General features: G+C 38.0%; 2 protein-coding genes across 4 annotated transcripts in view; one reads left to right on the forward strand and one right to left on the reverse strand.

Annotated features, from left to right (window-relative positions):
• Positions 1-4,843, forward strand: part of LOC117394368 (collagen alpha-1(XIV) chain-like) — an 86,640-nt gene extending 81,797 nt beyond the window's left edge. For 2 of the 3 annotated variants that reach the window (XM_033992579.3, XM_059012723.1), the window contains 3 exons: positions 218-295; positions 852-1,007; positions 3,170-4,843. In XM_033992579.3, the coding sequence (XP_033848470.3) occupies positions 218-295; positions 852-1,007; positions 3,170-3,441 (506 nt within the window). In that variant the 3' untranslated portion in view covers positions 3,442-4,843. Of the gene's footprint in view, positions 1-217; positions 296-851; positions 1,008-2,549 lie in introns of all 3 variants that reach the window. The other variant, XM_033992580.3, reaches the window with a different exon arrangement.
• A 613-nt stretch (positions 4,844-5,456) lies between these two features.
• Positions 5,457-14,393, reverse strand: part of LOC117394369 (large ribosomal subunit protein uL13m) — a 44,455-nt gene continuing 35,518 nt past the window's right edge. The window contains exon 7 of the mRNA XM_033992581.2: positions 5,457-5,626. Within this exon, the coding sequence (XP_033848472.1) occupies positions 5,602-5,626 (25 nt within the window). The 3' untranslated portion in view covers positions 5,457-5,601. The remainder of the gene's footprint in view (positions 5,627-14,393) is intronic.

Here is a 14,393-nt window from a genome sequence, read left to right on the forward strand (position 1 = left end):
TTGTTTGTGTTCCTGTCAAAATTGTTAAAAGGTTTACATGGAGAATGTGAAATTTTATATTCCTGGAATACTCTTTACTTTCATAGCCAAATTCAAGTTCCTGTACTTAGTTTCCATAAAACAGTCACTTGCTTTAGCATATAGCAAGGTTTAGGATGTTAAACTGGAAATTAGTATGGAGATGTTCCTCTGCTCTAACTGCTGTGTCATGTAACAGGTTTACCAGGAGACAAGGGGGAGAGAGGAAGCCCAGGCATCGGCACTCTGGGACCCAGAGGGCCACAGGGACCACCAGGTAATGGACAGCCTCATTTAAAAAAAAAATGTTACACATACTATGTTGATATATCATCTTTGGTCACCCACATAGCATAGTCGTTCCTGCAACATTACAAAATAAGTGCTCATTAGTGCATGAAGAATGGTCCTAAAACATTGATCCATTGCAGTCCTCTTCATTTACAAGCATGCTAATAATAGAACAACTACTCTGCACAGAATATCAAGTTCTCCCCACCCTCAGAGGGTTCTCAGTCCTAAATCTCGCTGATTTAGCTTTGATACACAGAGGTTTGAGATACCAGCCATCTTAGGTTTCCACAATTTAATGCAATTTAATCATATGCAGCTTGTATGAATTTTGGACAGTGATCATTAAATTCTCAGTTGAGCAGCTACAGTTCAGGAAGTCGCCTACTGATCCTTATGTGTTTTCGATTATGTTTATTCATTTAATATCAAACAGTCAGAAAAGGTATACAGGTCAAATATGGACAGGGTAGAATACACCCAAACCCTTTTTAGAATGAAAGGTGAAAGGATCAAATGTGAGTTTTCTTTTTTTCTATTAGGACCTCCAGGTGAAGGCCGACCAGGCAGCCAAGGACAGCCAGGAAGACCAGGCAACCAAGGAACACCTGGACGTCCAGGCAGCCCCGGATCCACAGGCCAGGCTGGCCCCCAGGGATACTGTGATGCCTCATCCTGTATGGGTTACAATGTCGGAGGTGAGTACCAGTCTTCCCCTTGACCTGTTATAATCAGTTATTGGATAGACCCTCACGCACCTTTGAACAGAACATTATGGGTAAGTTTCTTACAACTCTGTGCTTTCTTGGTATACACAATTTTGTTTTATAGGTGTCTGTGTTTGTTTATGTACAAAACTATTTTGTCTAGTCAAATGTACATGTCTGTAACATCAGTTACTGTATTTTAAGGTGCATTGCTACATTATAACCATATATGGGTGCCATGTATTGTAATCACATTTTTTTTAATAGAGTTAACTCTCCATGAAGATGAGAACAATTCATCAGTCTGGCTCAGTTAGTGACTTGTGCTTGTAAAGCAGTTCATTCCCAGGCACAGGACAGCCGTAAAATATAATTGTAATTGAACTCATATGAGAATTAATTTTATAGCTATTCTTTTTCATATAGAGAAATGTATGTACTCTTAAGTTAGAAGTCTCTATTAATCTGGTTTTGGTAATAGCAACAATGAATGAATATTTTGGTTAAAGAGGATTGGAGCAAATAAATTAAATGATTTACCAATCAACACTGAATACAAAACAAACATATTATACATATCAAATGTTTACCTGTTCATTTCCATAACTAAAGTAGCAGCGCCTTAAAATACAATAGTTAAAGAGCTACAGGATCCTGTGGTGATGTTTTTTTTTTTTCTTGTCAGTGCCTTCTGCAGTGTGCTGCATTTTCCATGTTCTTTTACTGAAACAATGTTCTGTGGCACAAATGAGTTATTCCACTGGTAGCAAACTGATTTGATCAAGTCATGTTTGTTGCAAGTGGGAAATCCCCAAGAAGTTCTTAGTAATGTTGCTATTTGTGATCTCAAGGCTGAGCTCTAACCATACAGCCTTTATACTGTATATCTTTACCTGCAGGTCACCAAGTCCTCAGGGCAGTACTGAACAGCAAAACACATTTACATTAGTTTGAGACCAGTGATAAAGCTCCATAATGTTACAGAACACTGTAATATCTTAAAATGTAAAACAACTACATGCCAGTGTATTCAAAAGCAAAACTACAGCATAATAACAACTGCAGGAAGCAGCAGCAGTAACAAATAATTATTAAAAAAAAAACATAGCATTCTATAACACTTCAATCAAATGGCTGTTTTTACTTTGCATGCTGGGTAGATGTGTAGAGATCAACCTTTAGAACTAAATGTACATGTCTGTGTGCATGCAATAGTAGTATAACTGAATGCATGTGAGATTACTAGCAGTGCTGCCCTAACATTTAACTAATGTATAGCACAGAGCCAAGTCTTTATTGTCCATTTACAGGTGTGAAAGGCAATAAACCTCAGCATAGAATGGTGGGAATGTTTATCTAACTGTGAATGACTATGATTAGCTGTAGAAGGTTTTGCATTCAAGTGGAGTCGACATAGTAATTTAGCGATGAGCTTGTTTGGGTTTTTGTGTCTGCGTACTGACTTGTGGTATGTGTTTCTCTTTGTTTTCCTGCCTTGCTGTTGTACTTCTGCCACTGCCCTATGGGTTATAGCCGAAGGTCGAGAACAGTATGACAATGACTACTGAACAGCATAATCTGTGCCTGCTAAACTCAAAAAAGACACCTAAAGCTAGATGAAGGGCCGAGCAGCCACGTTGATGTCTCTTCATCCCATCCTAGGAAAAGTCTCCAGTAACCACCACTATCGAACATTTTCTTTTTCACCATCAAGTGTGTCATGTTTGTACACGACTCAAGCACCTAAAGACTTTGTACAACCTTTTAATGCAGTCCCCCTTTTATGTGTTGATTATCACACATTTTGCTATCACAAAGTAAATTAACTTGCAGATTCCTCTTGCTTACTAGCCTCAAGTAACATTTACATTCAATGCAGTCCCGTTATTTCAAGAATCCCTTCTTTAATTTCAGTGATGGGCTTGTCTAGTCTTAGCTTTCTATGGTGTTTCCCTGTATTTTGTACTTCGTCCTTGTTAGATCATTTTAATCTGATTAATATTTTAAAAAACGGAATCAGCAGATATACATTAAATTACCTAAATTATACAAATTAATTCTTGAAGCTAATATCCTTAATAATGGTTTGCTTTTTTCTGCTTCTCCCCACCCTTTGCTAACCATATGCAAACTCTTGATGGTGGTGGGTTAAGGTGGATATGGTAACCCAAGTGATCGAGTTGTACAGTTACCTCCCAACTACCCCCAAACACATGACTCTTATGATGATGAGGAGGAGGAGGACCCATATGCAGGGTATACTTCCTACCCTCAGCAACCCCAAAACCCCTACCCAGCACCCCACCCAGTTCAGCCGGAAACAGATTCCATTGAGGTGAGGTCACCAGGAAGCTACCGTGTCTCCAGAAGCATCTCAAAAAGGAAGGCCAAGTCAACCGACAGAAAGACTGACATAACACTCTAAAAACTAAAGCACACATACTAACTGCAGAATGGATATTTCAATTTGTATTTCATGCTGTAGTGGAATTATGAAATGTTTACAAATTATTTACAGTGACATTTTGGATCATGCTGTAAAAGGAGAAGTCAGAAGGGCCTGATATCTTTTGAAAATAAAATGAAAAATGAATGGTTGTACCATTTTAACATATTTTTTATTTTTATTTTTTAACAAACCTGCATGTGGCTTAATGACTGGATGCAACACGATGATTGTGTGGACAATTGTAGAATGTTGCAATGCTATTATATTTTTTTGTGTAGGAAACCACTTTTGTATAATAATCTCATGATAATGTACAGTTTAGTAGTATTGGGTTTGACATGCTGGCATTTCGCAGTACACTAAATTGGAATGTAGTATTTAAAGATATTTTATAATAGCCAAAGGTGTTCTTAAGATTTTTTGGGAAAACTCAAAACAGATAGAAAAAATAATAATAATGCCAAAAATTTGCAGAAATAATCTGAGTTGCTCAGCTGTTTGTAACCATTTCAAAGGAACGTTTACATGCATTGCGAGTTCAGGTTGTTCAGTGGCATCAGATGCTGACTTTGATGCTGTAAATCTGTTAACATTTAACAGGAATACTCCAAGATTACTAATAATTAAGTGCTGACCAGTTGAATTTCTAGATTTTTGGTCAGGGGTTGCCACGCTTCCAATCAACAGGGAATCTGCAAATGTAGAGATTATCCAAAACAGGAAGTTCATGAACATGTATAAATATAAGTAATTTACAATATCTTTCAGTTTTACTATGTGATTTTCAGTGCAAAATACACATTCAGTCATTGTTTGTTTGTCCCTCACATGCTGGTACCTGTTAAAAATCAGGAATAACATGTTAGCTAAATTTAAAGAATCCATCAGGATTGGGTTTTTTTGGCCCCTGGTACCCAATGCAGAAAACATCACAGGTGTCGACATATATCGCCACCATGTCTGTTGGGTACATTTTAACATAACGCAGAACAGATTTTGAGGATATGCATGTGTGTGTTTTAAATCTGTTTGATGTATTGTCAAAGCTATGGCAATAATAATAATTAAAAAATACAATTAAAAAACCAACAATAAATTTAAACCCCAAAAGAATCCATTAAGTTTCTTGTTTATTTTTTACGTAAATGTACTTTTCGTTTGGGAGCTTCCAATACACCAAATACTTTAAAATACCACTGGCTTTGCACCGTTTAGATGTATACAATAATTATGTCTGTAGGTACAGTAGCCATAAAACAAATGTTAAAAGAGTACAGAAGAAAATATATAAAGGTATTCATAATCCTTTTCCAAGCTAATCTAGGAGGTAATTTATTTTTAGCATTTGTATAACCAATAAAACAGATGTACAACCATACATATTTGTACTGTAGTTATTTTTTATTGTATTATATTTCAGTTGTGTGGGTGATGGTAATATAGTATTTTAATTGTGTGGCTGATGGTAATTGGGTTTGGAGTAATAGCACTAATATCTGTAGTATACTACAATGTATAAACATACATCACTTAAATACTGTACATGACATTATTAAAACAAACTGAATACTTTTTGTTGGAGATTTCTTAAACATAACGGTGAAATGTATCTACAACCTAGTGATTCAGATAATGATTCTTAATGCTGCTCTACAGAATATACATTTTAAAAATTCCTCCTGCCACCATTTCAATGATTTGCTGCTCAAAGATTATTTGCTGTTAAATTAAGTTTCAGGCTTGAAAGAAGCAAATTGCAAAAAGGAAGAGAAAAGCAAATTTCTTTAGTAGTCTAAGAGTAACTTTGGAAATTAATTTCCTTTTCTGAATATAGATACATTTGTGTTGCATCGGTAAAAAAAAAAAAAAAAAAAAAAAAAAAAAAAGTTATATAGTTCAAAAAGTTATAAAGATTTTTCAGGCAATTCTGACTAGATGCTGACCTTTTAGAAGCCTACATTCTAAATTAAAAAAAGAGAGTAAAAACAAGATATGGAGAAGTAACATGGTTTATTTCATGGTCATAAAAGTCAATGTCACTAAACGTAATCAAATCGCCTTTTCTATGACAATTTTTTTGCTAAATAAATACAGTAGTCATCCTCAATTTCTGGGTGTAGAGTTGAGGCTTGTGCATTATTTCATTTTGAAGTCTTCAGGCCTGTGAAAAAAATAAATAAAAAAATAAACTACTGTGTAAATAACATTTCCAAAACAATTCTATGGAACAAATTAAACAGCGAGTAGCTTCAAGAAACATTTTAACATCCTCTTTTTGATGTTTGTAATAGCCCTGTGTAGGTTGAACAGATCTGAGCTGTCAATTTCCAAAAAGTATTTTACAGTCGTCGTCGTCTCCGCCTCTAATAAAACATGTATAGAGTGTTGCAGCCAAGTCCTACCTAAACCACCACATTACGTGGTTTAACCCTTTAAGGTATAAGGGACATATGCGTTCCTCAAATAAAATGATGCCAACTTTATTATCTTTGCAATGAGGTGCACGAAACGGTTTAAAATTTACTGACAGGTTGGATCTGGTCATCCAGATTGTCAGTTTCCTCATGATACTTGAGTAACTCTCAAATGTATACTTTAGGAAGAAACCATTTGAACAACTGCTCAATTCCTTGAGTACCTTAAGGGGTTAAATAAAATGACATCACCGTTGGAATAGTAAACATGGTAAACAATAATCTAAGCAAAAAGAACAATAAGTCAGTGACAGAGAAAACACATAATAGCATATGACAATGTATAGACTTGGATAAAAAAAAAAAACACAGTAAACATACACAGCAGTCAACACAGATAGCAAGTTACTTTTTTTGCTTTTCAAAGAACTATTGTTTTTCATACTGTACTTAATTTGTTTTATTGCAAAGGCTTTCCATTTTAATGTCAGTTTGAACTGTAAGTATTTTTAAGTCCCTCATATACATATTCCAATCATGGTATTGAAATAACATTCATAAGAATCGGCTTGCTTAGCAAATACACCTCTTCAGTTTATTAGGAAAGGAGGCAGCTAATTCAAGTCATGTTGCACTAGTTTCAGCAGTTTCAAGATCTGATCTCTTTCTAAGCATTTACACATATCAGTTCCACACAGTTCACCTTCATGACAGTTTACAGCAGGTATTTGCTTTGTTTTCAGTCTCACTGCAGTTCAAGTAGAGATCTAACTGTAAAGAACACCAAACGATCCAGCACATTTGTTCAAGGAGGTATCAATAATTAGGGACCGACAGAAAGGCTTATCCATCACCAGACTGACAATGCTATCATTCCATAGTAATGGGACAGGAAACTACCTTGCATCATGTTACATAAACAATCCCCTCTCTGCAATACAAAGGGCTGGAATTTACAGTTGAGATAATACCTCTGAAGGTGTTAAAAAATAAACAGCCACAAGACAGAATACAACTCTAAAGGCATAAAAAAAATTATAATCATTAGAAATCCAATGACAGAGCTCAATGGTTAAAGCTACTAATTTAGTTCAAATTTCAGCGACAAAATGGACGCAATAAAAGGGGTTCCACTCTATTTCCCTTAGGCCATAGGATGGTCTTAAAAGCCGGATGGGACAATATGGGAACAGGTGGTAAACCTAGACATGAGGGCCCCACAGCACAGACTGCTGAAAGATCAGAAGTTTTAATATGTATATTACCCCCCACACCCAACAGCAACAAATGGTCTCCAGTGAAAAAATAGATAAACCTTGCCCTTTTGACACCACAACGTCAAATCATAATGAGGACTTTGACATACCCTTTGTCAACTAACAATTTAAACACCTGGAAACTCAGCAAAGCTCCCCTAAACATGGCTTCCCAGCAGCTATAATATATTATTAAATGTCTTACAACTTTAAAGTATAAAAGTTTTTAAAAAAAGCAGTTTTGTTTGTACAAAAAAAAAAAACCCAAATATTTATATGGACTTCATATTTAAATATGGTTTGACAAGCACCTTCACTCTCTGTTGTCTTGCATTACAGGAGCTGAATGTAAATCAATTCAAGTCTTAATAAGCCACATGTGCTTCTACTCTGGCGTGAGACGAGACAACAAAAACTCTCATTTTTTGGGTAGGTTGAACACCAGCTGACACAACGTGTCCAATTCAAATAGAATGTCTTGAAATATGACTTGCGTTTGCATCTAACCCCACGGAGCAGAAAAAAGTGCCAAAAAAATCCTAAACAGATTCATGTGTAACACTTATTCACACCATTCTGGACAACAAAACTCTTCGGCATCTGTGTTTTGTCTGACTCCATAGTAAAGGATATGCGTTGGACAAGAATCTCTAATGTAGATTAATGGGACCCAATTTAAGTTAACAGCTTTATGTAAGACCATTCTTCACTGCCTGCAGCGCTTTGTACTGGTCACTTTTCTCCAGAACCGCTAGTCACAAATGTAAGCTTACATGTCTGATGCCCTTACTATTGTAAAAGTCCTAAAATGCTCCTGCCTTTGGATTTATAAATTTGTTGACATCATCACTTAGATGAAATCATCCTTTAAAGGGTGACTTGGTATGTTTAAGAAATATCCATTTAAGATTTCTCTCAACTAATGGATTTGTTGTGTTGTTTTAATTTAGAAAAAAAACTCAAGAAATGTAAACATCTTTGTGGTCTCAATAAAGCTCTCAATAGAATCATGACTAAATTATAAGTACATCATGTACACCAGAATTAACGCAACACACACTGAATGTAATAACATGTTTTTTATTATTATTATCATTATTCATATTTCGATGTTTTCAGTACTGAAAAAGGTTACACAAGTCTACAGATCTGAAGGGACTAAATGTATGCGTACTATACAGTATTTAAATCTCTCTCTCTCTATATATATATACACACATATACATATATACATACACATATATATATTGTAAACGACTCGACCCTCTTCGCGGTTCTAGCCCCTTAAAAAACACGACCCAACACACTGGAATGGATTTTAAGCGCTGGTGCGCTACTTTTAATAAACACAAAAACAAACAAAATAAACACCTAGCTCTTCTACGAGCACTAACTAACACACAGGAACACCCTGACTACAAGTGGGACAGCTAGGCTGTTTCCCCACCAAACAGTAAACAAAACCACACAGGTTTAATACAACACACTTTACCTCACGACTGCTGGGAAGCAGAGTACCTCTTTCTGCCTCCTTCTACTCAGCAGCCCAGAGCAGACTGACTGCTCTCCTTATAAACCCTGCACCTGGCTCTAATTTACAATCATAGCCAGGTGCAGGTGATAATTAACAATAAAATAATTAACAGAAAAAAAAATGTAACAATAAGCAAATTAACTAAATGTGCATACGCACATGTTTTCTGCAGGGAGGATATTAACCCCCTCCCTGCTGTGTTACAATATATATATATATATATATATATATATATACATATACACACACACACACACACACACACACTACCGGTCAAAAGTTTTAGAACACCTCAATTTTTCCAGTTTTTATTGAAATTTACGCAGTTTAATGTCTCAATGTACTCTGAAATTAAAGCATAGAACAAATAAACAATTGGAGATAAAAAATAAATCATGGAATAGTTTTGTTTAACAAAATTTAATCTAAATTTTTGACTCATCAAAGTAGCCACCTTTTGCAGATATAACAGCCGAACACACTCGTGGCATTCTTTCTACAATGGAAATCAAATATTGTTCGGAAAGTTCTTCCCAACACTGTTGCAGAAGTTCCCACAAATGTGTTGCACTTGTAGGTTGCTTTGCTTTCACCCTTCTGTCCAGTTCATCCCAAACCAGCTCGATGGGGTTTAAGTCTGGAGACTGTGCTGGCCAGTCCATGATTTGAAGCCTACCGTCTTGTTCTTTTCTTCTAAGGTAGTTCTGACATAGCTTGGAGGTATGTTTTGGGTCATTATCTTGCTGTAGGATGAACCCCTGACCAACTAGGCGTATACCAGAGGGTATTGCATGGCGCTGCAAAATGCTGTGGTAGCAGTTTTGGTTCAGGGTGCCACTCAGTCTGTGCAAGTCGCCGACTCTGGATCCAGCAAAAGAGCCCCTTACCATCACGCTTCCTCCTCCATGTTTGACAGTTGGTGTCACACACCGAGGAACCATCCTTTCGCCTACTCGACGGAGTACAAAAACCCTGCGTGATGAACCGAAGATTTCAAATTTTGATTCCTCGGTCCAGAAGACCTTCTTCCAGTCTTCAGTAGTCCACTGGCGGTGCTTCATGGTCCAGGCAAGCCTCTTTTTCTTATTTTGCCATCTTAGCAATGGCTTTCTTACTGCCACTCGACCTGTCAAACCTGCAGCTCGAAGTCTTCTCTCCACAGTTGAAACTGAGACTTGCTTACTTCGACCAGTGTTAAGCTGTGCTTGAAGCTGTTGTCCTGTGAGCCGCCTATCACGCAAGCTGTTGACTCTCAGAAACTTGTCTTCTGATTCTGTTGTGGCTTTGGGTCTGCCAGACCTCTTCCTGTCAGAGTTTCCTCCAGTTTCCAAGTGTCTTTTGATGGTGTAGGAAACTGTACTCACTGACACCTTGGCTTTCTTTGCAATTTCTCTAAAGGAAAGACCTACACTTTTAAGGGTTATAATGGTCTGTCTGTCTTCCTTTGTTAATTGCCTTTTTCTCGCCATTATGAGAGCAATATACTACTTCCTGCAGTACAATACTGTCCAAATAATGCTTAAGAGGGTGTAGTAACACAGTCTGTTCCAACACTGCTTTTATACAGACAGAGGGTTTGTAAGTAATCAACAAAAGTTGGGACACCTGTAGGAATTGTTAGCATCAACTTTCAAGGCTTAATTTACTTCCATGGCTGCAGAACAACTGTAAGTTGTTAACCCATTACTTGTTGCCTGAAAAAGGCCTTTTTGTATAACTCTGAAATGTACATTATTTTTCAGTTTTTGGTAACCTAAACTTTTTTTTTTAACCTCTGGCAGTTTACCGCTTACCTTTGTACCATTTCAGGTTATTCACTGGACTTGAACTGCTTAAATTTCAATAAAAACTGGAAAAATGGGGGTGTTCTAAAACTTTTGACCGGTAGTGTGTGTGTGTGTATATATATATATATATAGCAGACACCTTTATCCATGGCGACTTATAGAGACTAGGGTGTGTGAACTATGCATCAGTGAATTATTTACCAAAATTCCAGTTCATCTTGTCCTGTGTACAGTTGTCATCTATTGGTTAAAATACTACACCTAATTCCAAAAAGTGTCATTAGCCAGTGCATCACCACAGACGACACACTGAGGACAAGGTTCCTCTGCATGCCAACAAAGGTAAATCCAATTTCCAAGTAACTTTCTTCATATTTCCAAACAGTTTTTTAGACGATGATGCACCTGCACAATTGTTTTTTTCACGCACCATAAATCGATCCATTTTATGAACTGATCAAGGGTACAATGTGGCGGAAACAGAACTGTCATAGATTCTTAAGCACAAAATCGCCCATGATTGGGTCTCTGCTTGATTAAGTGCATTTTCCAGGCTAAATATCTACCAGTATCATAAGTTTAAAAAAAAAAACCCCAAAAACACAACACCACCACATTCGCAAGTTTATAAAATTCACATTAACAAATTTAAGTGGAATTTTTTATTAGTACTATAATTACTGTATTATTAGAACACTCACCGTGTGTCCCCCCCCCCCCCCCCCCCCCGAGTTAGGATTATTATTTTGTACTGCAAATGCATTCCATTTTAATGTCAGTTTGAACTGTAAGCATTTTTAAGTCCCTCATATACATATTCCAGTGAGATGATGTCATCCCATTCATAATAAAGTTCCTTGTTTGTACAATTATGTGGGCAAAGCATTTTTTTGCTGTCTGAATGTCTAAGCAATGAAAAATAACTTTTGTATGCTTTCACTATGCATAAACTGCATAAACCTTTAAAAAAAAAAAATCTTACCATCATTTTGCATGTCTCTTTTTTTTCCTAATATAATATATGCACATATTTAAATGTCTTGTATATTTACTCAGTTTTGACTAAACCCTTTAATTAGTTTTGAACAGCTAAGTCTGCAGTGCTTTAAAGTCCATAACAATATGGTAGACAGACAGTACTAAAACTGTCAGAACTCCACACATTATTCTGTTGTAGATGAAGACTTTTCCCCAACACCGCAGCAATTACCCACATGGCTTAGGAGACCTGAAGGTTCAGTGGGCATCCTCTGATCCCACGACCAAGCCAGCTTCCTTTTTCACCCAGGAACTTGAGAGCGGATGTCAGTGAGCTACCGACCTCTGGAGGATAAAGGCTAACCCTGCAGGTGTGCACCTTTGAGCTCACTGGCCGTCTGGCCAGCAGGGTCTGATGTAGTGCAATGAGGAGAAACAGTCCCTGCCGGTTTTCCTTCCCTAACCCATGGGAGTGCCAAAGCCAATGCGACAATGCGAGTCCCCAGCAAAGACCGGCCTTATTTTTATTATTTTCTCCCAATTTGGAATCGCCAATTATTTTATTATGCTCAGCTCACCGCTACCACCCCTGCGCTGACTCGGGAGGGGTGTCCTCCGAAGTGTGTGCCGTCAGCCGACCGCTTCTTTTCACACTGCGGACTCACCATGCAGCCACCCAAGAACTACAGCATCGGAGAACAACACAACTCTCGGGCAGCTTACAGGCAAGCCCGCAGGTGCCCGGCCAGACTACAGGGGTCGCTGGAGCGCGGTGAGTCGAGGACACCCTACAGACCTAGCCCTCCCTCCCCTCGGGTACCGCTCAGCCAATTGAGCACCGCCCCCTGGATGCTCCCGTCCACGGTCGGCTGTGAAATATCCTGGACTCGAACTCCTGACGTCCAGACTATAGAGCGCATCCTGCACTCCATGTGGAGCGCCTTTACTGGATGCGCCACTCGGGAGCCCCCTAAAAAAATATATTTTAAAGTAAGGTGGTTGAATGAAGACGAGTAGATCCTTAGAATCACCAGAAGAGGTTATACAATCACGTTACTGTTACTATAGAACTGTTTATATTTTGTGCAGAGAAAGTCTTGCGGCTTTCAGAGTGAAGACTGAACCTATCCAAAAGGTAAATAATTGCTCAAACAAAAGGCAAGGTCAAGACTTAAAACGGTGAAGTGGTCTCACATTCACCATCAGAGATTGTGTAGTAAATCAACAAAACCTTATTTACTTATGTACATAAAATCATTTAGATTCTCAGTTACTGTAACGTCATTGATTGGGTTGTTGCAAGTCAGGTCTTATCAAACCAAGCTAATAAAATGTTTACAGTATAATCCAATTTTATTTGTATTGCTATTATGAGCAGTTCTATAGTATCTGAAGAAACTCCCTAGAGACAGAAAATACAAGCTGGCAATGAGGTACAGTGCACCTCCTACAGGACATTCAGCAGAGTACTGGTCATTAAAAAAATATCAAATGTAGTATAAATGTCAACGATAACTTTATGTTGATATTTCATAAATCCACATTTTTTTCTGTTATTGGAACAGCAAACTGTTCGGCATTAGATTGTTCAGCGACAATGCGCGTACTGTACCAGCTGCTATGGGGCTGTACTTTGTTCAATCAAGTCTCAACAGACTCTCCACACATCCCAACCTTCATCAAATTCCTTTCAGTGCATTCCAGCAAAGGCAGACTCCCCCTGCTTAGCAATGCTTTGTGACACACAAGCACAAAGACTGCACTGGATGACTGGGTGTTTTTATAGACAGTATCACAATGAAGCAAGAATGCTGGGAGAGCATCTAAAAGCGTTTTGTTTTTCTTACTGGGTTTATTTTTTTGACATTGTTAAGGGAATAATCCCAAAGAAATCTGTTTCAAAACAGGGGCTGTCTATGTTTCCAATGATATTGTAAATATTGGGCCCATAGTTAAAATATGTTCCAATTTCAAGACAGGATGCTGGATGTCCAGTAATTGTGTGCAATTGTAACACTTATTACTATAATGGTTACATTAAGGCGCTAATGATAGGGATTTTTACTGCTACATACAATTTAAGATTTTTATAAAATCACAATATTTTAGATCATCAAATTGTTGGAAAGTGCAGATAAGCAGAGTGGCTCCTAAATAATAATAATAATAATAATAATAATAATAATAATAATAATACAGCACTGTGGCTGGTTGGTTTTGTGGTGTGACGTCACAGACCCGGAAGTAAATACACAGACAGCACTGGGGTATGAAAGCGCTACAGTGCGTTTTAATTATAAATAAAAGAGTTAAACAGCCAAAACAATTTCCAAAAGAAAACGGCACGTTTGCCAAAATAGACAGACAAAACTAAACACTAACTAAAACAAGTATTGTGCTGGTATTGAACTCTCTCCCGTTCTTTCTCCCTGAACACACTCCACCTCACTCAGTCAAAGCTGCAGGTTTTTATATTGATGTGGCTGTCCTCAAACTTGCAATCAATTAGCCAGTGTGAAGACAGCCACATTCTAGTGTTTTTTAGCAGGGAAGGTTTTTAACATCAATAAATAATAACTAAACAATACATTTTAAATATAAAATAAATACACACACACACACACACACAGGGGCGGGGGGTACGTCCAAGTGGGAGGAGCCCAAGTGTCCAGCGCCCAGAAGGGGGGAGCCCGAGAGTCCACAGCATAAGAGGGGGGAGGCCAAGCTTCCACAGCCCAAGAAGGGGAAGCCCATGTGTCCAGAGCCCAAGAAACGGAAGCCCAAGTCTCCAGTGACCAAGAGAGAGCAGCACCAATCTCCAGTGACCGAGGGAGAGCTGCACCAGTCTCCAGCGACCGAGGGAGAGCAGCACAAGTCTCCAGCAACCAAGGGAGAGCTGCACCATTCTCCAGAGGGACACTACCTGTTGCTCCTGCCTCCAACGCAAGAGGGGGACTAC

Source organism: Acipenser ruthenus, chromosome 3 (assembly GCF_902713425.1).
Source record: "Acipenser ruthenus chromosome 3, fAciRut3.2 maternal haplotype, whole genome shotgun sequence".
Taxonomy (NCBI): Eukaryota; Metazoa; Chordata; class Actinopteri; order Acipenseriformes; family Acipenseridae; genus Acipenser; species Acipenser ruthenus.